This window comes from Macaca thibetana, chromosome 4, assembly GCF_024542745.1.
Source record: "Macaca thibetana thibetana isolate TM-01 chromosome 4, ASM2454274v1, whole genome shotgun sequence".
Classification (NCBI taxonomy): domain Eukaryota; kingdom Metazoa; phylum Chordata; class Mammalia; order Primates; family Cercopithecidae; genus Macaca; species Macaca thibetana.
The window spans coordinates 158,230,018-158,255,523 of NC_065581.1; the positions used below are offsets into that span (position 1 = coordinate 158,230,018).

At 44.3% G+C, this 25,506-nt stretch overlaps 1 protein-coding gene across 1 annotated transcript in view; it reads left to right on the forward strand.

Moving 5' to 3' along the window:
- Nucleotides 1-25,506, forward strand: part of IGF2R (insulin like growth factor 2 receptor) — a 133,628-nt gene that overhangs the window by 10,659 nt on the left and 97,463 nt on the right. Inside the window, exon 2 of the mRNA XM_050789196.1 lies at nt 10,674-10,813. Within this exon, the coding sequence (XP_050645153.1) occupies nt 10,674-10,813 (140 nt within the window). The remainder of the gene's footprint in view (nt 1-10,673; nt 10,814-25,506) is intronic.

A 25,506-nucleotide genomic window follows, 5' to 3' on the forward strand; every position in this document is an offset into this window, starting at 1 on the left:
GTGTTAAGCAGCTGGGTGTTAAGCAGCCCCAGCTGGGTGTTAGGCTTTGCGGAGCCTCTGCCGTCTGATGTTTGGCCCCAGCATCTTCAAAGCAGGGGCCTTTCTCCTGTGTCCCCCTGATTGGCGTTTGTGAGGAATCACCGCCTGGCAGTGGCCTCACTGGCATCGTGGGCCACCCAGCTGAGCGGACAGCCGGCGAGTTTTCTAGAAAGGCCCACCTTCCCTTGTAGTTCGCATACTCCAGGAAGGACCCTGGGTCTGGGAGGGTTTTTTGGGACCTTGGTGACAGGGAGAGTAGGGGGCTGAATATTAAGGTCTGAATTCTGCGGTGGGGGCTGGGTTGTTCTTAAAGGCGGTTGAACTCAGACATCCACATGGTGAAGCAGGGGGTTTAGCCCATCTACAACTCTTCTTTATATATGAGGAGGGAAGTATGAGACCGCCCAGGTAATTGCTCTTATTGGAAGAAAATCATCACGGAGCAGGGCTTAGAGTTGAAATACTGGCCTGCATCCTCTACCGTTGAGTTGATCTGAGCCAAGGCTAGCAGAGAGAGGGCGGCCATTTTTCTGGTAGCTTTCTGTTGTGGAGGGCACTTGCCCACCTCCTGGGAATGCCACGCCCTGGCGTGTTTGCACGGGTCCTGTTTCCCCTGCTGCTCTCCTGCTGGAAGCTCTGAACTCACCTGTCTCTGCTGTGGATGGTGCAGGGCGGGCAGGCCCAGAGTGCCATGCCTGTCCTGAGAAGTCCCAGGAGGCAGTTGAGTGTATGTGTGTGAGAGTGCGTGTGTGAGTACACGAGTGTGTGAGTGCAAGCGTGTGTGTGTGAGTGTGTGTGTGAGTGTTTGTCTGAGTGCGTGTGTCTCTGTCTTCATTAGCTCCGCGGAGATTCCTCCGGACAGGGGCCTGCCCGGCTCTCCCTCCGGTTCTTTGCCAGTGTCATGTGACAGTCCTTTCAGAGGGCACCGCCCCCAGCCAACTCACCTTTTTTTGTAAACTTAGTTTTTAAGCCGTCGAGATCTCTCTCTGGATTCAAATGAAAGCTTTAGATCATAGTCTGTCTCAAAAACTCTCTGTTTCTGGTGGTGGTTTTTCCCTCACAGCGTCCTTGAGGGCTAGCTGAGTTTTGTCGAGGAAGTTGAGCTGGGAGAGACTGTGGCTCACGCAGCCTGTTGGTCAGCTGGGGCAGGAATCTGGCCCGGTCTGTGCATGGCACCTTTCTTAGGGTAGCCAGGAGAATTCTCCCCTGTCTATTCTAGGTGACCTCTGTTACGCAGTCCCCATTGCCTGCCCCCGTTCTGTGGGCTCTGACGTTGACTTAGATGCCATGTTTGACTTAGAGCTTCTAACCGGATCCCTCTCTAGGCACCGGGCTTCCTTCCAGACCCTGCATACCTCTCAGGGAAAACCAAAGGCTGACGTCTGGCACTTCCCTGCTTCTCTTTATTTGTATTTGTCAGCCCTGTATCTTTGTCCACAGCTTTGTGGGTTTGATAGAATAGGAAGTGAAGTACTTCCTATATAAGCCCTGGCCATGCTGTGTCAAACTCATGTGCTTCCCCAGCCTTTATTTTGGGGTACGAGTCTTCGTGCAAATCAGATTGTTTCTGTTTTAGTGTAGGCAATAGAAAGTTGTTGACGACAGTGTTTACCTCACGTTCTTGACATTCTGCTGCCGGGGTCCGATGTGGGAACCTGGCCTCCTTGCTCCTCTTCCCTGCTGTTTTTTCCCTTCCTCCTTAGTTTAGGAGACTGGTCTGGATTTCTGAAGGTGACGGTGCTGGATATGTATGATCTGAAACACTGTCTGATACTGATAAGGGGCAGTAGTGAGCCAGGTGATTTCTTGAATATTCTGTGAGAGGACTTGCATGCATGTCAAAAGTAGGAAAATGTTTTTTGGATGTTCAGGTTGGAAACACTTCACATTCTCTTTGTCTCCAAGGTGTTAGATTTGTTCCTTGCTGTAGCCTCAGAGAAACATTTCTCTAGCTAGTGACCACGTATCTTGTTATGTGAATTTCGCTTATGTGTCACCAACTGGGTTTCTGTCTTCTAAGGAAACCAAATTACAGATTCACACATGCCTACTTATATTATTACTGATCCCATCCTGCCTTGATCTTGCTTTATGTGTTGATTATTAATTGCAGGCCAGTAATAAAATGTTTAATAGTTACATGACAATTAGCATAACCCCAAGATTGACAGGAACTGAGGAAACTAAGATATATTTTAAAAGAGTTTGGCTTTATGGCAATAAATGAGGAAGGGACAGAGTGATACTTCATGGAGATGTTTTGTGTTGAAAGGAAACCCAGTTTTCTAAGATTTGTTTTCTTTTAAGAAATTGAGGATACCATATATTTTGATCATAGAATTTTACATACTTTAGATGCTAGCTATTTTTAAAAGGAAAGAACTCCAAATTACATCTCGCAAGCTATTGTGGTTTTGTAAGCATTCGGTGATGGCATATATGAAAACTCGGAGAGCTGTCATGTTAAGATACCAATGTCAGTTTAAAGATATTCTATATCTGTATCCCTATGACATAGTATTTTGAATTTTTTATTTTTCATTTTTGGACAGACGTTTAGAACTCACTCAGTGAAGCTGGCTCTCCATCTCTCTGTTTTAAGCTTTTTGAACTCCAGGCAACTGTGTCGGCCTGGAGTTAGATTCACTTCTTCATTGCTGCCCCTCGATTGGTTTCGTCTTGACCAGGGTGGGTTTTGAATGCGGCCCTTGCTGGAACAGTAGCAGGAAAGTAGAAACACCTTCCTGTCTCTGGGTTGGCTGACAGTCTGTTACTTGTGTGCTTCCTTCTAATTGGTAATCTGCCAGCACCTTTCAGGATATTATGAAATTCCAAGCAAATGAGGTTAAAATGGGACCTCTGTGCTTCTGAACAGGCGTGAACTGACTGCAGTTCTCCAGGATGGTTTCAGCAGAAGCAGTGAGATTCCAGTCAGGAGCAGAACTGTATCTGAGCTTTCTTTATGGGAAAGATTCCGACGGTGTACTTGGTTTATATGGTTAAATTAATTGTCCTTGTTAAATTTAAAAAATAGGGTATGTTTCAACCACAGACTTTGCTTTAAAAGCAGACATCTTCTAAAGTCATTTGCCTTGTGTGTGACTTCTGCTGCTCCCTGTTTCCTGCTGGGCCTGATGGGTTGATTGTAGAATGTTTCTGAGTTGTGGATAACACTCACTGTTGGACTCTGCTGAGCTGAGTAGTCTGATTAAAGGAGAGTGTGCATCTGAGTTGAGGAAGACAATATAGATGTGGTCCCTGTTTGTGGAGTTCACAAGCTTCTTGTATAGAAATAGCAAGGACAGTGCAGCCAGTGGGAAGGAGCCGACTGAAGGAATTGGCATTATTTCCATGGAAACCAGTTGGGTATGGGAAGAGAGGTTGTGGAAGGCAATGCTCTGGTGTTTGGCAATTCACACTGTGCAGAAGAGAAAGCAGAAGTGGACTGGGAGTATAGAGTAGCAGAAGTTTAAGCTTGGGGAAGAAGTTGAGCAAGAAAGCATATGATCTGTTGATAGCGTGATGTGATGGGGTCTGAATCTTTGGACAGTTCACAGCTTTTTCATAGAGGCTGTCCTCAGATGGGTTCAACCACTCTTAGAATTCTGCCTTTATTATTCAAGTAGTATCCATGACATGCAAAATGAGAAGAGAAGCGTTTTGGCCAATGACGGACTGCCTAAACTACTGTCTGCATAAATGACCTTGGTCCTAGAAGATTATGATGAAGCTGAACAATTCCTATCACCTAGTGATGCTGTAGCCGTTGTAACGCCATAGCACAACGCATTAGTCACATGTTTGTGGTAATACTGCTGTACACGAACCCACTGCGCTACCAGTCTTATAAAAGCGTCCAGTCAGGTCCTAGGCCTTTACATCCACTCACTCACTGGCTCACCCAGAGCCACTTCCAGTCCTGCAGGCTCCGTTCATCCTAAGTGCCCTAGGCAAGCGTGCCATTTCAATCTTTCATACCGTATTTTTCTGCGCCTCTTCTATGTTTAAGTATGTATCATGTAGTGCAGTTGCCTGCGGTATTCAATGCAGCATCATGCTGTGCGGGTTTGTAGCCTGGGAACAATAGGACATACCCTATAGCCTAGGTCTGTAGGAGGTGACACCATCTATGTGTGTGCAGATACACTCAGTGATGTTTGTGCAGTGACAGAATTGCCTCATGACACATTTCTGACAGTGTATCCCCATCATTAAGTGAGTGACTGTAAACCAGTCCCCCCATCAGCAGTTACACTTCCTAAGGTTTCAGTTACCTATGGTCACCTGTAGTCTGAAAACATTAAGATATTTTGAGACAGAGGGAGAGACGCCATATTCACATACCATTTATTACAGTTATAATTGTATTATTATTAGTTATTACTCTTTTACAACAACTAATTTATAAATTAAACTTAATCATGGGTATGTATGTAAAGGAAAAACCACATCTGAAACCATATTCCTGGTTTCAGGCCTGTACTGGGGGTCTTGTATCTGTGATTACAAGGTGCCGTGAAGGGAGGACTTTAATTTTTCTGTATGACTAGCATTTTATTGAATCAAATTGTGTAGGTGGTTGGCAATATAATAGGAACTCAGAGATCTTTATGCTATACAGAGTCTTATCATTTTAATGGCATTTATTGTGACAAGATTTAAACTAAAGTTTTGTGGAATGTTTTGCCAGTTTTCGTGTTGTAACTGAAACTGAATGTTTTCTGAAAAGTTAAAACCGTTTTTTAAAATGGAAAATAAATGCAGCCGTTTACGTAAGTGGTTAAGGACTCACCCTTGGGCCTCACACTGCCTGGGTTTATTCTTCACTTTGTAATTCTGTGATGCTGGGCAAGTTCCTCCTTCTGAGCCTTGAGCCTTGGGATCTTTGGCCTCAAAGCTGAGGAACTTGGAAGGGTTGGATAATGGCGTCCAGTTCTGTGGGGAGATTTGGCTCACATGTTAGCCGTGTGGGTGAGAGCTGTGCTGTCGTGGGTTCTTAGCCAAACTGGCCAGTTTCCTTCTCAAGCCATCAGTAGATGCTGATCCTGCATCTGCCAGTCATTGCTCCAGGAGGGAGGACATTACTGTCCCAGAGTGACGGTGTCGTTGGGGATAACAGGCACCTCAGAAGATGCCACCACTAAGCTGTATAAAGTGCCATTGCAGCTAGTGCCAGAGCTGTGGATTCGTCCGGGGAGCACTGTCTGGAGGAGCTGCTGCAGCACATGTGTGTATCTCCAGCTGTCGGGCTGGCTTTGGAATGCATTTGGATTTTTTGAGAATGAGAGAGGGACCATTGGCTGTTTTATGCTCTGAAAAATGATATAGAATAGCAAAGATTTTGCTTACTTTTGCTGATTCTCTAGAACATTTTCTGTCCCAGAGTGATGGTTTTGAAGAACCAAGGTTCTTGGACAGATGGTTTTGCATCCAAAAGAGTGATTCTAACTGAAATCAGGCTGCCTCCCTTGAGGATGGTCACTGGATTTTGCAAGGCTGGGACAATGGGCAGGGATCCTGGGTTGTTTCCAGTGGACAAGCTGCTTCTGTGGGCCTTTGCAGTTCTCCCCGCTCCTCCTCCTGTGTCCTGCTGGTTTCCTTCAGTCGAGATGGAATACAGCATAGCGTCAATGACTTTTAGAAGACTTGACAGAGTTTCAAGAAAATGCTCACTGGGCTTTTTTACCTATCCTGCTGCAGAGGTTGTTTTTTTTCGACGGAGGGAGTCTCACTCTGTTACCCAGTCTGGAGTGCAGTGGTGCGATCTTGGCTCACTGCAACCTCCACCTCCTGGATTCAAGCTATTCTCGTGCCTCAGCCTCCCGAGTAGCTGGGACTATCGGTGTGCGCGACCATGCCTGGCTAATTTTTGTATTTTTTTTTTTCTAATAGAGTCAGGGTTTCACCATGTTGGCCGGAATGGTCTCGAAGTCCTGACCTCAAGTGATCCTCCCACCTTGTCCTCCCAAAGTGCTGGGATTACAGGCATAAGCCACCCGCACATGGCCTGAAGTTCTTTCTTTCAGAAAATGTATTCAACACATTCCTTCGTGTGTGTGTGTGTTTGAGTGAAGACTGTGTTTCCACACAGCTTGCAGATACTTTCTTCCAGAAGCTTGTTTGTTGCTAACATTTAACATCTTAGTATTACAGCTTAGTTTTCTCTGATTGAATATGTTGATCTCTCTTTTTTTTTTTTCTGTCAGTTTTTTTCTTAAGTCTTTACTTGTGTAAGCTCAGATAACTTAGTCTAGAATGTAGGCTTTTTCTGGGAATCTCAGCTGAATGGTTCCATTTGCTTGGCTGTTAAATGAACCATACTGTTGTGGAATAGTTTCCTAATTCTGGCTGTACATGTGCACTTCGGGTAGAGAATTTTCTAATAGACAAACTTTCAGACAAAAAATTTATTATTCCTCAAATATATCATTAAATTTTATTTAGTCTGTAATAATTTTATTGCTTCTGAAACCATTTTCTAGTTCTATCATGTGATCATGGTGCTTTTAAACTTTAATACCAATTTAAGAATGATTTTAGCTTAGGCCATTCTGGGGGCTTAGCCTTTAATGTGGAAAGAAATTTAGAATCCTTTAGTTTCAAACATGTGATTTCTTAAAACTTGTTATCAGTTATTTATATGATTTTACATTTATTATGAAATAGTCTTTAAAAAATATTTACTTTAGTGGAAGCATGTCTAGTGATAGTTTAACCAGAGTGCATACCAGAGTACATAATAGTTTTTGGAATATTCTTCATAAATTTTCAGATAGATTATTTAAACCACATGACTGTTTCTGAGCTCCTGTTGATACTAGGGGCTAGGCGTATTAGTTTAGTTTTTTCTTTTTCTTTTTTTTTTTTTTTTTTTTTTTTGAGACAGAGTCTCGCTCTGTTGCCCAGGCTGGAGTGCAGTGGTACAATCTCAGCTCACGGCAACCTCCACCTCCCGGGTTCAAGCGATTCTCCTGCCTCAGCCTCCCAAGTAGCTGGGACTACAGGTGCGCACCACCACACCCGGCTAATTTTTGTATTTTTAGTAGAGACGGAGTTTTACCATATTGATCAGGCTGATCTTGAACTCCTGACCTCGTGATCTGCCTGTCTCAGCCTCTCAAAGTGCTGGAATTACAGGCGTGAGCCACCGCGCCCTGCCACTAGTTTGTTTTAAAGGAGACATAATGTCCGTTGAAACATCAGAATGTTTTAAGTACTGACAGCTTGCAGGTGTCTTTGGAGTGAAGTTTAGAAACCTATTGTGACCATTTCTCGTTTTAAAGCTGTGACTAAGAACTCTGAGATATCGGTACCTTTGCCTCAAGTGCTGCTGAGGGCTTTGAAGGGCATTGAGGTTGCCAGGCCTGGAGGAGGGCTGCCTTGTGCTGAGGAGTTAAATCAACCCCCTGAAAAAAGTCAGTGTTCAAGTATTTTAATAGGCTCCTCCTTTCCTACTCCCATAACCACTTATATTTGATGAATCTTGACAAAACAAGTATGAAATGCAAATAGAGAAAATAATATAATTGAATAGAGCAACACTTTTCTCTCTAGCCCTGATTTCCAGATTATCAGGACAATATCCATTATTTCATTCTTTTTAAAATCTTGATTCTGCTCCCCAAGCACACACACTCTTTACCTTATTTAAATATCCCCTTTGCAAAAATGGTGGATTTCTTTTAAGGAAAGCATAGCCGGCCAGGCGCGGTGGCTCATGCCTGTAATCCCAGCACTTTGGGAGGCTGAGGTGGGCGGGTTCACGAGGTCAGGAGCTCAAGACCATCCTGGCTAACATGGTGAAACCCCGTCTCTACTAAAAATACAAAAAACTAGTCGGGCGAGGTGGGGGGCGCCTGTAGTCCCAGCTACTCGGGAGGCTGAGGCAGGAGAATGGCGTGAACCTAGGAGGCGGAGCTTGCAGTGAGCCGAGATCCAGCCACTGCACTCCAGCCTGGGTGACAGAGCCAGACTCAGTCTTAAAAAAAAAAAAGAAAAGCATAGCATTTTAGGTACTTGTGGATCTCTTTAGCGTTGATTCCTACCAGTTAACTTATTTTAAATGACACCCTCATGCACCAATATCATATACTTAGGATTGTGAAATAGCTTAATGATGCCACTGCTGCTTCTTGAGGTTTGTCTCTGGTATCCTGGAGAAACTAGTTATGGCTCCTGATAAGAGATTAGCATTTTTCCTGAGTAGTAGCCAAGTCTTTGTTTACCTGTTTATCTCATATCCTGCAACCTGGAATATACCCTCCGAGAGGGCAGGGCCTCTTTGTTTTGTTCATTGCTGTACTCTCCTGTGCCTCCCGCGGTAAGTACTTAAGAAATACCTGTGAAACACATGAATAAAGGTTAATGAAGGGCAAAGGAAACAAGCCTTTATGGATGATTTTTCTCTGTGCCTGATAATACTTGGGTTATTTTCTCATGTCCTTGACTCATCCCGAGTCTAGGAGATAACTCTTAACATGTTCCTGATGAAGAAGCTGAGTTGAGGAGTAACACCCCAAGGGTGTCACCCTAAGACTGGGCACTTAAGTACCCCAGCCTGCTCTTCAGGTTTGTAGCCACTTAGTGGCCATCAGACCTTCCATCTCCCTGCTTTTAAAGGCCTGTGTATGTGGTTTGGTTTCTTGGCAGGTGGGTTCGATGGGTTTCCAGACCTAGGAGTTCTTGGCGCCTTGTCTTCCAGTACCCCAACAGGGCTACTATGGCTCCTCCATTGCTGAAACTAGTTCAGGGTGGGGGAAGGGGGACATGTTGTGGGGGACCTGGTGGTTGGTTTTGTGCTGAGTCATTGCCTTGGTGCACTGTGGAAGGGAGCTCTGGGAAGTGGACGGCTCCTTCTGTGAGGGAGTGCTTCTGTCGTCAATGGGGTACTGCATAGGCTGCATAACACTGCTAGGTAGATAAATATGGTGGTCTTACCCCAGGGCCTCCACAACTCCTGGATGGGCCTAGCCTAAGCAATTCTGATTTAACTTATTGCCCCTTCTTTTAACAATACTGTTGAGTTAAATAACAGCTTTTGTATTTAAAATGATAAAAAATATTTTTGTAGATATGGGATCTTGCTATGTTGCCCAGGCTGGCCTGAAACTCTTGGCTTCAGGTGATCCTCTGGCCTTAGCCTCCCAAAGTACTGGGATTACAGGCATGAGACCCTGGCCTGGCCTTTCCTTTTTACATTTTGCAAGGACATTTTAAGACACTTTCTTCCTTTTCTGTTTTTACTCCTGCTGAGGAGTTGATCCCCATTTTACAAAATGGACAAAACATTCTCCCCAGGGCAGAGTAGACATTTGAGAATAATTGTTTTCGCAGAACTGGGAAACCACCTATTTTGTCCCAAGTATACTGGTTGATGCATTAGCAGTTACTATCTGCTTTTCCAGAGGTTTGAACGATGAGTGTGAATGCTTGGTGTAGTGAATTTTGTGTGATTTTGAATGTGATAGTTGACTCATTGCACAGCTCTGTCTTGCAAGTTCAGATCTGAACTGTAGCTCTAAGAGGTAAAAGCAGAAGTGGAGCTGCCTTTCGTGCCATAGCTAGCTTTTTAATAAAATAGAGTTAAAAAATCCTTTGGCTTTTCAGCATTTCGGTGTGATTGGAAAGGCAATTACTATCTTATATTCAGCATGAGTCTTGAGCAAGTACTGATTAATATGGTTTGGCCGTGTCTCCACCCAAATCTCAGCTTGTAGTTCCCATAATCCCCATGTGTCGTGGGAGGGACCTGGTGGGAGGTAATTGAATCATGACGGGGGTTACCCTCATGCTGTTCTCGTGATCATGAGTGAGTTCTCACGAGATCTGCTGGTTTTATAAGGGATTTTTCCCCCTCTTGCTCCGCACTTCTCCTTGCTGAAAAAGGATGTGTTTGCTTCCCCGTCTGCCATGATTGTAAGTTTCTTGAGGCCTTCCTAGCCATGCTTAACTATGAGTCAATTAAACCTCTTTCTTTTATAAATTACCCAGTCTTGAGTATGTCTTCATTAGCAGTGTGAGAACAGACCAATACACTGATCTGAGTTGATATTCTTAAATTAATGGTAAGATATTTCTTTCTTTCTTTTTTTTTTTTTTGAGACAGAGTCTTGCACTGTTGACCAAGCCAGAGTGCAGTGGCGCAATCTCGGCTCACTGCAACCTCCACCTCCCAGGTTGAAGCAATTCTCCTGCCTCAGCCTCCCAGGTAGCTGGGATTACAGGCATGTGCCACCACGCCCAGCTAATTTTTGTAATTTTAGTAGAGACGGGGTTTCATTATGTTGGCCAGACTGGTCTCGAACGCCTGACCTTGTGATCCACCCTCCTCGGCCTCCCAAAGTGTTGAGATTACAGGCCTGAGCCACCTCGGCCAGCCAGATATTTCTATTTTGATGATCTTTGAGTCCTGAGGTAGCTTCAGAGTGGATTGAACCAGAGACAGATGGTGTTAGTAGTTTCTGCCCTGGCTTCTTTGCAACTTAACATACTTGACTTTTTAGTGTTTTTGGCTAAGGAAAGTGTATTTTCTAGTTTGTGGCAGTTTTAAGCAAATGTGGCTTGAATAAAACTAGAGAGAAGTTTAATTTTTGATAAATCAGTGACAGTGACAAGTTGTTTTTCTTCCTTTCCAGTTATACATGGGAAGCTGTTGATACCAAAAATAATGTACTTTATAAAATCAACATCTGTGGAAGTGTGGATGTTGTCCAGTGCGGGCCATCAAGTGCTGTTTGTATGCATGACTTGAAGACACACACTTACCATTCAGTGGGTAAGTAAAACTACCTTAAATTACTGGATTGGCAATATGATTCCTCAGTTTTGCAAAAATGACTGTGTATAGCTATATGTATATAGCTATACAAAAATTATGAATGTTTAGAAATTATAAATGTTTATAATACATAATACACATTTGTTAGTAGTTAAAAATGATAACGGTTTGAATGTCTAGTATGAGCTGAAACTAGGTTAGTCCTGTCTAGTGGATACTATGCAGACAACCGTTATGAAGAATTATGTGGATGTGTATTTGATATTGAAAGATGTCTCCTAGATGGCTCTCCCTTCTCACCCACGTTTTTCTTAAACCCTGTTTTTACATTCTCCCCCAGCCCCCATTTCCTTTAGTGCTCCCCGCACTCCCACTCCTTTGTGCCTTCCAGTTTTGGCTGTGGTTCCCAGACAATGTGTGTGCCATCAAAGATGGTCACCGGAGTTAGGCTTACATTAAAGGTTAAATAGTCCTGAGGATTGGCAGTCTCAGAGAAAAAGGTGCGGCCCCTTCTTTCCTAGGGTTCATTTCATTTCCCCAAATGTATGCCTTTTGGATCAGGATCGCTATCCTGTGAAGAATATGAATCCAAGTGGATTGATAGCACCAGGTTACATGGAGTGGGGTCAGGGCAGATACCTGAAGGAGGGGATGCAGGGCGGACAGAAAAGCAGGACACATTGCCCTTGGATTTGGCAACATGGATGTCTGTGGTGACCTTTCAGTAAGGCAGTTAGAATAATGAGGTTTGACCACAATGGATGGTCGTGACATAGTGATGGTATGTGACTAGGGATCGTCTGATAACTAGAAGAGGATGCTAGCTAGGCTTTTGGATTTGGGAGAGAAGCTTACTGTGGTAGCTCTGTCATTTTGTTTTGTGTTTTAAACATTTTTACATTTTTACAGATTTGGGGGTTCAAGTGCAGTTCGTTACGTGGATATATTGCATAGTCGTAAATCTGGGTTTTTAATACCTGTCACCTGAATAGTGTTTTTTAATACCTGTCACCTGAATAGTGTACATTGTACCCAGTAGATAATTTCTAATTCCTCACCCCCCAACCTTTCTGAGTCTCCAGTGTCTGTTATTCCACTGTCCATGTCCATGTGTACATATTGTTTAGTTCCTACTTATAAGTGAGAACATGTGGTATTTGATGTTCTCTTTCTGAGTTATTTTACTTAGGATAATGGACTGTTGTTTGATTCATGTTGCTGCAAAACATGTGATTTCATTCTTTTTTGTGGCCAAGGTGTGGAATTTGACCATAAAAAAGAATGAAATCACACACACACCCCCCACATTTTTTGTTATCCAGTCATCCATTGATGGACACTTGGGTTGATTCCACATCTTTGCGATTGTGAATAGTGCTGTGATAAACATTGAGTGCAGGTATCTTTCTGATATGATGATTTTTTTCCTTCAGGTGTATAGTCAATAGTGGGATTGCTGGATGGAATGGTAGTTCTATTTTTAGTTCCTTGGTAGATCTCTATACTGTTTTCCATAGAGGATATCCTAATTTACATTCCCACCAACAGTATGTAAGCATTCCCGTTTTTCTACATTCTTCCCAACATCTTTTGCTTTTTGACTTTTTAATAATTGCCATTCCGGTGGGTGTAAGATGATGTCTCATTGTGGTTTTAATTTGCCTTTCTGTGATGATTCGGGATGTGGAACATTTTTACATATGCTTGTTGGCCATTTGTATATCTTCAGAGAAATGTCTGTGTATGTCTTTAGAGAAATGTCTGTGCATGTCCTTTGCCCTGTTTTTAAAGGGGTTCTTTTTTCTTTTTAAATTGCTTTGAGTTCCTTGTAGATTCTGGATGTCAGTCCTTTGTCAGACGAACAGTTTGCAAATATTTTCACCCGTTCTGTAGGTTTTCTGTTTACTCTGCTGTGCAGAAGCTTTTTAGTTTAATTAAATCTTGTCTATTTTTGTTTTGTTGCATTTGCTTTTGAGGTTTTAGTTACGAAATCTTTGTCTAGGCCAATGTCCAGGATAGTGTTTCCTGGGTTTTCTTCTAGAATATTCATAGTTTCAGATCTTACATTTAAGTCTCCAACTTTTGTGTATGGTGAGAGATAGGGATGTAGTTTCATTCTTCTGCATATGGCTGTCCAGTTTTCCCAGCACCATTTATCGAATAGGGTATCCCTTCCCCAGTGTTATGTTTTTGTCCGCTTTGTCAAAGATCAGTTGGTTGTAAGTATGTGGCTTTGACTCTGGGTTCTCTATTCTGTTCCACTGATCTGTTTGCCTATTTTTACATCAGTACCATGCTGTTTGATTACTATAGCCTTCAGGTATAATTTGAAGTCAAGTAACATGATGCCTCTGGCTTTGTTATTTGCTTTTGCTATTCAGGCTTTGGCTACTCATATTGTTCCATATGAATTTTAGGATTGTTTTTCTAATTCTGTGAAAAATGACTTTGGTACTTTGATAAAAATTACATTGAATCTGCAGATTGCTTTGGTCATTATGGTCGTGTTAACAATACTAATTCTTCTAGGCCATGATTTTTGCATGTATTCATTAGGAATATTGGCCTGTAGTTTTCCTTTTTTGTTGTGTCCTTGCCTTGCTTTGGTATTAGGGTGTTACTGGCTTCATAGAACAAGTTAGGGAGGATTCCCTCCAACTTGATTTTATTTTATTTTTTTTGCAGCGAGCAGTTTCAGTGGGATTGGTACCAGTTCTTTGTACCTTTGGTAGAATTTGGCTCTCAATCTGTCTGGTTCTGTGCTTTTTCTTGAGAGATTTTTAAAGTACTGATTCAGTCTCACTACTTGTTACTGGTCTTTTCAGGATTTCTGTTTCTTCCGATTCAATATTGGGAGGTTGTATGTTTCCAGGATTGTATCCATTTCCTTTAGGTTTTCTAGTTTTTGAGTGTAGAGATGTTTATAGTAGCCTCTGATGATCTTTTGTCTCTCTGTAGTATCCGTTTTAATGTCTACTTTTTCATTTCTGATTGTGCTTGTTTGAATTGCATCTCTTCTTTTTTTGGTTGAGTAGTGGTCCATTGATTTTGTTTATCTTTTCAAAGAACCAACTTTGTTTTGTTGATACTTTGCATTTTTTTTGGGGGGGGTCTCAGTTTCATTTAGTTCTGCTCTGATTTTTGTTATTTCTTCTGTTAGGCTTCAACTTGGTTTGTTCTTTTTTTTTTCAAGTGCCATGAGGGTTATATTAGGTCATTAATTTGTGATCTTTCTTTTTGATGTAGACATTTAGTGCTATAAACTTCGTCTTACCGCTGCTTTGCTGTATCCCAGAGGTTTTGGTCTATTATGTCTCTATTTATATTCATTTCAAAAAATTTTCACATTTCATCCTAACTTTGTCATTGACTCAAAGGTTATTCAGGAGCAGGTTGTTTAATGTCCATGGATTTGTGTAGTTTTGAGAGTTCTCCTCTTGGAATTGATTTCTAGTTTTATTCCACTGTGATCTGGGAAGATAGTTGATATGATTTCAGTTTTTAAAATGTATTGAGACTTGTTTTGTGGCCTAACATATGGTCTATCCTGGAGAGTGTTCCATGTGCTAAGAGGAATGTATGTCCTGTGGTTGTTGGGTAGCATGTTCTTTAAATGTCTTTTAGGTCCATTTAATCCTGAGTCCGATTTAAGTTCAGTGTTTTATTGTTGATTTTCTGTCTCGATTATCTTTCTAGTGCTATTAGTGAGGTGTTGAAGTCTCTCATTATTATTACATTGCTGTCTGTCTCTTAGGTCTAGTGGTAATTATTTTATGAATCTGAGTGCTTTGGTGTGGGGTGCATTTGTAGTTAGGATGGTTATATCTTGTTGAATTGATCCCTTTATCATTATTTAATGGTCTTCTTTTTGTTTTCTCTTTTAACTGTTGTTGACTTAAAAGGCTGTTTTGTCCAAGTATTTCTTCTCCTGCTCACTTTTGGTTTCTATTTGCATGGAATATCTTTTCCTACCTCTTTACCTTGAGTCTTTGTTTTTACCAGTTAGGTGGTTTTCTGTAAGCAACATATGGTTGGATCGTTTTTTTTTTTGGTAGATATGTGAGTTTTATACCTTTTGTCTGGGTTAATTCAAACCTGTCTTTAAGCTGTCAGATTCTCTTTTCTGCTGGTCTAGTCTGCTGTTCAAGCTTTCAATTGTATTTTGTAATTCCTACAATGAATTTTTTATTTCTGGAATTTCTGTCTGGTTTTCTAAAAAATAGCTATCTCTAGTAAAATTTTAATTTAGATCCTGTATTGTTTTTCTGGTTTCTGTTGGTTTTTTGACTTTCTCTTGGACCTTATTGTGCTTCTTTAAAATCAATATTTTGAATTCCTTATCTGGTATTTCAAGGATTTCATTTTCATTAGGGTCCACTGCTGGAGAGTTAGTGTGAGTCTTGGGGATGTTGCAGCACTCTTTTTTTTTTTTTTAAATACTTCTAGAGTTGTTACTCTGCTTCATTCTCATCTGGATAAACTGTCTCTTCTTTATTTTTAAATTTACTTTGGCAGAATTTTTTTTCCCTTGAGAATGTGAATATAATGTATGTTGTATATAGTTGTTTGACTTCAGTTCTGGTTGCTTTCAATGACAAAGACTCTGAGTTTCTTGGTTATAGATGGCCTTTTTGTGGTAGCTTTCTCAAATGCTAGTGATAGTAGTGATGTGCTGGGTGTGTGAGCAGGGTCCTCACCCATCTCCCGCTGGGCCTGGAAGGCAGAGTTCTCAGGAAGTTATCTTGTTCTCCTTTGCTTTGCACTTGTGGCAGCAGAATTTATATTGAGTTGTGCAGGCCAGCAGGTGGTGTTTACTGGTAAAAGCCAGCTGCAGTGGAATCCGATGGGTTTATGCGTGACCTTTGTTTATGGGGGAAGCTCTGTTGCTTCAGGCAGTGATGTGGTCTGTGGAATGCACAGTGGCCTGAGCTCCCTGCTCAACCCCCTGAGTGGGGGATAAAGCTAAACTGAACTGCCAGTTCTCTTGGATACTCCAGTGGTTCAAGCACCAGCCCTAACACGGGTAGCAGGGGGAGCTCTGTAGAAGTTGCCAAGGTGTCTGTGGGGAGGTGTGGGGACTGCCCCAGCTCTATGGCCTGGGCAGATAGGAGTACAATCTGCCTCCCTGTCACACCCCGTCCTGGTGCTGGGGACATTCAGAACATGAGAATATCGCTGTCTGTCTCAGGCTGCAGTGTAGTGAGTGCCATGAGAGACACCCATGGCTTACTACCAACTTGTCCTCTGCAGTGAGCCTCCTCCCTCAGCCCAAAGCACACAGATTTGTAGCTCTCCTGCTCTTTGCCACAGGGATGCTGTGGGTCCATGTAGAGAGGGTGGGGCCGCACCTTTCATACAAGTCCTGGCCCAGTGGGCACATTGCCGGTGGAAACAGCTGCCCCTAACAGCCACAGAATGGCCACTGTCCCGTGTGCCTGTGCCAACCTGTGGGAGCAGCCACGACTGTGCCCACAGCAGTGGGTGGAGGGTGGGGGAGGAAAAGTCCCACTCCCCACATCCGTGCCCAAGCATTGAGACCACCTGGCTCCTGGGCTGGAAGCATACGCCTCCCTTGCAGAGCTGAGTACAGCACCCCTGTCTCCGCTGCAGGTGGCACAGTCTCTCAGCCCGCAAGCCATGCTCCTGGGCACAGGAAAGTGCATGCTCTGGTCTCCTTTGTCCCAAGGGGTGCTCCCTTGGCATACTGGACTCTTTCTTCCCTTAGGAGCAGCACTCCCTGAGGGTAGGCCTCTGGGAACCCTGCAGCTCCCCTGGGTCCAGCCAGCCCTGTGTGGCTGCTGCAGTCTCAGCAGGTGCCAAGAAAGGTCTGTGGGGCCTCTGGTGATATAGAGACATCAGTGCTGAGCTTCCCCAGGCAGTCCTCCAAGGACTTTGCCCTTAGTATGATGCCCGCTACCACTGCCGCCGCCACCCAGGTCCACTGGAGGGTGAGTAACCTGACACAAGCGGTAGTCTGATGTAAGGCCCTCAGGACATCCCCAAATTGCTGCCCGCACCAGTGTTTGGGTTTGCGAGGGCAGAAAAGCTCTCCCACAGTTTGGGTACCAGCAGTTGGCCACAGAGGCGAGGGGTAGCAGTGGCATTCCCACCACCCCTTTCAAGGGAATACCAAGTTCCTCAGGGCTCCTAGGCGCTCTCTGCCCCTCTCTTGTTTCTCTTTTGTTTTTTTTGACCTGGCTTCATCCCAGGGGTTCTCCACTAGGCTCCAGGACTCTCCACTTGATAGTCCATTCTGGTGATGGTTGCTCGCCTGTAACTCTGGTTCTTCTGAGAACTGGCCTCTGACAACTGTGTTCAGCTGTCTCGAAACAAACCCCCACTTGTCGTTTTGTGTGGAAATTCCTAAACACAGTTAAAAGAGCTTTGTAGAAAGCAGTGTTTACAGTAAGAAGATAAGGGAGTGCAAGGTCTGCTGGTTGAGGCCCAGCTCCTGTTTGATTTCCCTCTCTGTCTACAAAGACACCATCCAGACTGAAAAACCTGGTGGGAGGGATTTGAGGCCTGGGATTGAGATCTGAGAAAGCACTGGATTGTCGTGAATTCTTGGGTCTGACAAATGTTGCCCTTTGGTGACATACTTGGGAAACTTACAGATGAGATGGCCAATTTCCTCATCGTGCTCTTCTGAGAACTCACAGAGAAAGGCCACAAGTAAGCCTGTTGGCCAGTGTGACGTAGGTGTTCAGAAAGAAGGAAAAGTAGCTTTTTTCTTGATTTTATTATAATACTTCAATATTTTTGGCTAATGAAAGTGTGTCTTGAGTTTATGGTAGGATAGGATAGGATAGGATAGGATAGGATAGGATAGGATAGGACAGGACAGGACAGGACAGGACCACGTAGACTGATGCCAGATGGAGACAACTTACTTGAAGGATAATTTGTGAGCTTGGCCTCGCTGGACAGAGTTTGAGTTTGACCAAGTTCTGTGGGCCTTGAAAGCCAGGGAGGAGGAGGAGAGTGGTTATTTTCCGGTGGGGAGTGGATCCATTACAGATCTTTTGTGATGGTAACGGGGAGGTGATGTGATAGAAGGTGTTTTTAGGAAGCTGGCCACGTGGAATAGGAAAGGATGCTTACGGGGGAGATACCAAAGATAACTAGATGACTAAAAAGTAACTTACAGGTTAAGTGGATGATGATACTATTATAAACCAGCAGTTTCCAATCTCATTTTTTCCCCGAAATACATGTGACCGATCCCTTTCCCAGAGCTTGAAACTCCCAGAGGGAGTCATCGTATATACTTTCAGGACTGTCAATAACGGCTCCCTTTCTTCAACTGGAGAGAGCAGTTTGTATGAGTGAATGAGAGTGACATTGACAGTAGCGTAGGGATAATCCTGAATCAAATCTAATTTGCATATACAATAAAAATACCTAAATTTGTTGCGCATTCATGTGCTAGGCCTAATGTTTTAAAGTAAAATATCTCATTTAATTCATTCAACAACCCTTTAAAAGTAGGTGATTTCATTTCCCTCATGTTATAAATGAAGAAACTGAAGTGCAAAATGGATCTGTGTTCCACAGCGGGCGGGTCTATGCACATCTGCCCCTGGCGTCCCAGGAAGTTGAGAGGCCGAAGAAAGAGGCTGGCACCCCGTTTCTCAGGAAGGAACATTTAATAGGGACTTATGAATAGAAGCCACATCTCCAGAAGTCACGAGATGAGATGGATCCCTCCGCCATTACCCACCCGGGACCCAGGGCTCGTACATCATAGGGAAGGGGTGGTTCAGAAGGGATGTGTAGGACAATTGAAGTAGGTTTTTTGACCTACGGGGAGGATTCATGATAAGTACCTGCTCTTACACAAGGAACAGTAGATAAACCGGAAATCTTGAGGCCTTCCTGGAACTGGGGTTAATCAGAAGTCAGCAGGGCTGTTTGGCCCCCAGAATGGAGTTACTGTAGCCTCCACAATGAGCACCTTGCTGGAGGTGGTGTGGTTATGGATTTGAATGTGGACAGCCAGCTCCAGAGCCTGTGTATTCACTCAGGGCTGTGTTTTTATGTGAGTCATTTGGTCACATCAGACAGATTGGAGCTGAAATGGAGACCAGGATGGGAGATGTGAATGTGTGGCTCTGAGAGGACATCTGAGAACAAACTTCTTTTGATCTTGCTAGAAAGGAAAAAATGTGAATCTTCAAAATGACCACAAGCACTGGAGCTCCCAGCAGATCAGAGGAACAGAAGAGGTAGTATAGAAATAGATCCAAATATATATGATAACTTAAGATAACTTACAACCAAAAAATTGGGTGTAAGTAGCTATTGTCTCTTAGGAAACAACGTTCAATCCCTCCTTTAGATCACATACCGAAATTGCAGCTCAGTTAAGATTTGAAAGTAAAAAGACAATAGAACATTGGGAAAAAAATTAGTAACTTGTAGATATAATCTAGAAGAGCCTTCCTTAAGGAAACCTGGAAGCCATACTGGAGAAGAGGAACATTTCTTATTACATATCTTTTAATGACTAACAGGTGTTCTAAAGACAAAAGACATATGCTAGACTGGGAAAAACATTCCCAGCATGTTTGTCAATGTACTAATAGGATGAGAGCTTTTCTTAAAAATTGGTAAGAAAAACAACCCAGGAGAAAAATGGCAAAGTCAAAGAACAGGTAATTTGCAAAAGAAGAAATCCAGACGGTCGATACAACTTCACTAGTAAGCCAGGTGTATTAGGCCTTTCTCACATTGCTATAAAGAACTACCTGATACTTGGTAATTTATGAAAGAGAGAGGTTGGATTCACAGTTCCGAAGGCTGTATAGGAAGCATGGCTGGGGAGGCCTCAGGAAACTTAAAATCATGGCAGCAGGTGAAGGGGAAGCAGGCAGCTTCTTCGCATAGTGACAGGAGAGGAGTGGGGAGGTGCTACACCCTTTTAAACAAGCAGATCTCGTGAGAACGCTATCACGAGACAGCACTTGGGGATGGTGCTAAACCATTAGAAACCAGCTCTGTGATCCAATTACCTCCCACCAGGCCCCACCTCCAACACTCGAGATCACAATTCATCATGAGATTTGGGTGGCGAGACAGCTAAGCCGCATCACCAGGTATAAATGTAAATCAGAGCAATTATGAGATCTCATTTTTCTTTGAGAAGTTGGCAGAAATTTAAGTGGTTGAATCATAGAGTGCTGGCAGGGAGCCTGGAAATGGGCAAATTTATTTATATGTTGCTGTAGGAAGATGGTTGTCTCTTAATCCTTTTGGGAAGATAATAGTTGGTGTGAGTTTTTTTTTTTTTTTTTTTTTTTTTTTGGAGATAGAATCTCACTCTGTTGCCCAGGCCGGAGTGCAGTGGCGCGATCTTGGCTCACTGCAACCTCTGCCCCCTGGGTTTAAGTGATTCTCCTGCCTCAGCCTCCTGAGTAGCTTGGATCCCAGGCACCACCATGTCCGGCTAATCTTTTTTTTTTTTTGTATTTTTAGTAGAGATGGGGTTTCACCATTTCATCAGGCTGGTCTTGAATTCCTGACCTCAAGTGATCCGCCCGCCTTGGTGCCCCAAAGTGCTGGGATTACAGGCGTGAGCCACCTCGCCTGGCCTGGTGTGAGTTTTAAAGTGCTCCAAGGTGGGGGTCCTCAACCCCCGGGCCACAGACTGATACCGGTTTGTAGCCTGTTAGGAACTGGGCTGCACAGCAGGAGGTGAGTGGCGGGTCAGAGAGTGAAGCTTCATCTGTACGTACAGCCGCTCCCCACTGCTTGCACTACTGCCTGCGCTCTGCATCCTATTAGATAAGTGGCAGCATTAGATGCTCATAGGAGCGCGAACCCTATTGTGAACTGCGCATGCAAGGGACCTAGGTTGTGGCCTCTTATGAGAATCTAATGCCCGATGATCTGTCACTGTCTCCCATCACCCCCACCTGGGACCATCTAGTTGCTCAGGCTGATATTGATTCTACACTATGGTGTATTGTATAATTATTTCATTATGTATTGCAATGTAATAATAATAGAAATAAAGGGTACAATAAATGTAATATGCTTGAATCATCCTGAAACCATCCCTCCCCCAACCCAAGTCCGTGGAAAAATTGTCTTTCATGAAACCAGTCACTGGTGCCAAAAAGGTTAGGGACTGCTGCCCTAAAATTTTTTATAGTGAGAAACAAAGACCTAACTGCTGGTTTAAACAATATTACATTATTTTAAATTGAGGAATCATACATTATCCACACATCCAAGGAGCTCAGAAGAAATTTAAAAAATCCTACATTAGTGTTTCCTTAGGCAAATGATATTACATATGTGAATCTTAGCAAATGTTAGCCATCATTTTTATAGGGCCTGTGAACAATATTTGGTCCCATTTGCAACCTAATTATCTTCACATTTTAAAGTGGTTTATATGTTTTATATACATTTGACCCTTGAACAGCACAAGATTTAGGGGCACCAACCCCCTGCACAGTTGAAAATCCACATTTAACCTCACTCCCTCTAACCAGAGCTGCTAATAGCCTGCTGTTGATGGGAAGCTTTACCAGTAACATAAAGTCGATTAACACATATTTTGCATGTTATATGTATTAAATACTGTATTCCTACAATAAAGTAAGGTAAAGGAAAGAAACTATTAAGAAAATCAGGCCAGGTGTGGTGGCTCACACCTCTAATCACAGCACTTTGGGAGGCTGAGGTGGGAGGATCAGTGGAGCCCAGAAGTTTGAGACCAGCTTGGACAACATAGTGGAACCCCATCTCTGCAAAAAGTAAAAGAATTAGCCAGGCATGGTGGTGCATGCCTGTAGTCCCAGCTACTTGGGAGGCTGAGGCAGGAGGATTGCTTGAGCCCAGGACTAGGTAAGAGAGAGACTGTGTCTCAGGAAAAAACAAATCATAAGGAAGAGAAAATATGTTTATTATTCAGTAAGTGGAAGTAGATCATCATATAAAGATCTTCATCCTCATTGTCTTCATGTAGGCTGAGTAGGAGGAGGAAGAGAAGGGACTGGTCTTGCTGTTCTGGGGTTCCAGAGGGGAAAGAAAATCAGTATATAAGTGGACCTGGGAAGTTCAGACCTGCGCAGTTCAAGGGTCAACTGTATTTGATTTCCTTTTTAAGTACTTCAGATGTCTGACTTAACAGTTAAAAATTCAGTGTAACAATAATTATAAATTTATGAGTATTACATATTTAATAATTCTTGTATATTTACTAGTTATGATAAACCTAAAATTCTCTTAAGTATTCTAATACTGTGGCATAAGTCTGAATTAACTGCTGAGTTATAAACTTTGGATTGGAGTTATATTAAATATCGCAGTAAAAATACCAAGTACGTTCACATTTTTTCTATCACATCAAATATTAATATTATGATTTTAATTAACCTTCTGAGGATTAAAGCTCTATATCCATTTCAGGAAGCCTGTTACCAGCCCATTTAACTTAAGGTAATGTACTCACTAGGGAACAGTGTTAATTGAGGTTACCACTAGAGCCTGGAATTCTGTTTGGCTTCTTGCTGGTGACCTGGTAGGACACAGTGAGTCCTACTGTAGTCGCCGTCCCAGGTGATTCATTTACTCTAAAGAGCCTGGCCCCTAACTTCCAGTGATTTGGTAGTGTCTAATTCTTGTATGCATTCACAGAAATCTAGAGCAGGCATTTGGATTGATCATTGGATTGTATCTTTCATCTCTTTGTCTTATAAGATGTGAAAATGCCTTTTCCTCTTAAGTCTTTTATTTTCTTAAAACCTAGAATTCTGTTGGATATTTAAGATGCTACCTGGTTGAGTTTTGGATACAACTCATGTTTTTATCTGATTTATGGTCTCTCCTGATAGTCTGGCAATACCTGTTACGTTTTAAAACGTATATTCACATAATCTTTTGTGACTCAAACGGATAGAAGTAGTAGTACTATATGTAGATATTTCTACAAAAGGTTTTTGGTAGCATTGTTTATTGTGGCACATATGCTGGAACAATCTGTATGGGTATGGCTCAGTAATTTATAGTGTATTTTCTTCTTATTTACTTGGTTAAATCATCTAAAATTGTATGTATGCATTATATTAAAACAGCCAACAGTTAATGTTTATTTATAATAAATATTTGACTGTCAGTGACATGTAGGCCCTGGTTTAGGTACTGGAATTGAATCGGTCACTACAAAAGACAAGAATCTCTTTTTTTCATGGAGCTTACATTTTAATAGGGTGGGAGACAGATGAAAAAAGCAATGGCTAAGTAGTATGTTAAACTATGATGACTGCTATAAAAAAAGAAAGGAAGGGTAATCAGGAGTACTGAGGGCTCAGGGGTGTGTGTGCAAGGATATTAAATAGGGTAAGTGTCACTGAGAACGTGACATGTAAGTAAAGACCTCAAGTTGAGGGAGTGAGCTGTGTGTCTCTCTGGGGGAACAGCCAGTTCAGGGGACAAGAGGGGTAGCCAAGGAGTGTGTTGGTAATAGCAAGAAAAATATCTTTTTAAAAGAGTATCCATATAAATAGAGAAGCTGGAGGTAAAAAAACACTGGATGAGTTTTTTTTTTTTTTTTTTTTTTAATTTGGCAAAATAGCATGAATAGTGTATGTTGAAGGAAACGCTAAGTGGGTGTGCAGGGGAGAGAGGAAAGACTTGCTTGAGCAAATCAGGAAGTAGGACAGGAAGGGTTCTCCGCCTTGTAGGTTCTAATTGCCATGGCAATAATATAATTTTGCTGTAGCCCTGCGGCAGGCAGGGGGGCTGCTTGTGAAGTCAGGATCACCAGGCTTTGTGGCTTCAAGGAGGCCTAATCACTGTGGGCTTGCTTGGGCTTGGAAGTGCGGCCTCGTGGGCCCGCAGAGTGCGACTTGGTGGTCTGACTGAGCTGCACGTGAGGGCCCGGTGCAGCCTGGCATGGTGGTACCCTTGAGAGCATGGCCTGGAGGGCTCCGAGGTGCAGCCTGGCCAGTGTGGTCTGGAAGGGCCTGGCAAGCGCTATCTGGAGCACTCGGAGGTGTGGCCTGGTGGTCCGGGTGGGTCTAGTGAGCGTGGCTTGGAGTGCTGGGTTGTGTGGCCTGGCTGGCACTGAGGTCCCTGCGGATTCTGGAGAACCTGAAGGTGCGGCTCCGGGGGTGCGGCCAAGTGTGGTGTGGTGTGTGGTGTGGAGGGCCTGTGTGTGCAGCCTGGTGGTTACTGTAAGCATGGTTTGGAGGGCCTGGTGAATGTGTCCTGGTAGGCCTGGTGAGTGTGTAAGCATGGCCTAGAGTGTCACCAGACCAAACCGAACCCGTCTGCCAGTGCACCAGGGAAAGCCAAACACCGAAGTGCAGGGTTTTTGCTGGAGAGTGTGGACTGCACTGCGACGAGACAGGAAGAAAGCTCAAACCTGTAGCCCCAAGCTGGGGGCTGGGTGGGGTTTTATAAGCTTATGGTAATAAGGTGTGATCTGATTGGATCTTGCAATTAGATGACACCAGGGCTCTATCTGATTGGATCCTGGATCTTGCCTTGCGGTGTGCGCTTCTTCAGTCCCGCTCCTCAGTCCTAGCGCTTAGATTCCCCCCGTGTTGCAAGCTTGGTTCATCTGGGCAGGCTCCGGTGACGTGATCTCAAACTGGGAGCCCTGGCGGCTGAAAAACAACGAACAACTCTGTACATAAAAGATACAGCTTGGTCTAATGTGGTTCTAAAGAGGCTCTGCCAGCGAGTCCTAGGGGTTCCGCCGCTCAGCCCTGCGAACCTAGAGCTTAGGGTCCGCAGTCTGGGAGGCCGAGGCCTGGCATGTTGGGGACAGGCTGGGGGCCTGGCGTGGTGGCGGCAGCCCGCAGTCCTTGCCTGGTGCTTCTCTGGGAGGCCGCGGTTCTCCGCGGCTCTCGCCGGTGTCTGCCCTTGGCCACTGGGCTGCGAGGAAGCCGGTGAGGGGTGGGTGTGCGCCCCGCCCGGGTCTACCGCCGAGGGATGCAGTGGCCGCCAGCGTGGCCGTGCGGCTGAGTCACTCCCTTCCCGCTTCCAGGGCTTTTTTTTCTGCCTCCTTTTCAGGACGTGACCCGCACATTATTAGGGACTCTCAGGGGCTCTTGGCACAGAGGGGTCACCCTGTGTGCGAACAGGACACGAGGTTGGGGGCTTGCCTTCTGAAGCTGCCAGGAGACGCTGCATTCCTTTGCCTGTAGCGGCCGCCCCCCATCCTCCACCCACCCCATTCCCCTCCTCCCCCAACTGCAGTCTTTCGCGCCTCCTGGGCTCCTCGAGCCTCCCTGGGTCCCTTGCACCTCCCGATGTCCCCCACGACTCCTGGCTCTCGCGCTTCTCCAGGACCCCTTGCCTCCTGGGCCTCTTGCGCCTCCCCGGTCCTCCGCGCCTCCTCGGCCCCCGTGCGTCCCCGCCCTTTGCGCCTCCTGGGGTTCCGTGCCTCCGGAGGCTTCCTTGCCTTCCGCCCCGCGCCTCGCCACACCCCCCGCCTCCTCATGCTCCTCCGGCCCCCACACCTCCCCACCCTTGTGCCTCTCTGCCTATCCCCTGTACCACCCGGCGCCCTCCACGCCCCATGCGCCTCCCCCTTCGCGCCTCCCCCTTTGCGCCTTCCCCTTCGCACCTCCCCCTTCGCGCCTCCCCCTTCGCGCCTCCCCCTTCGCGCCTCCCCCTTTCGCGCCTCCCTGTACTCTTCATGCCCCGTGTGTCTGCTGCACCCCACGCGCCTT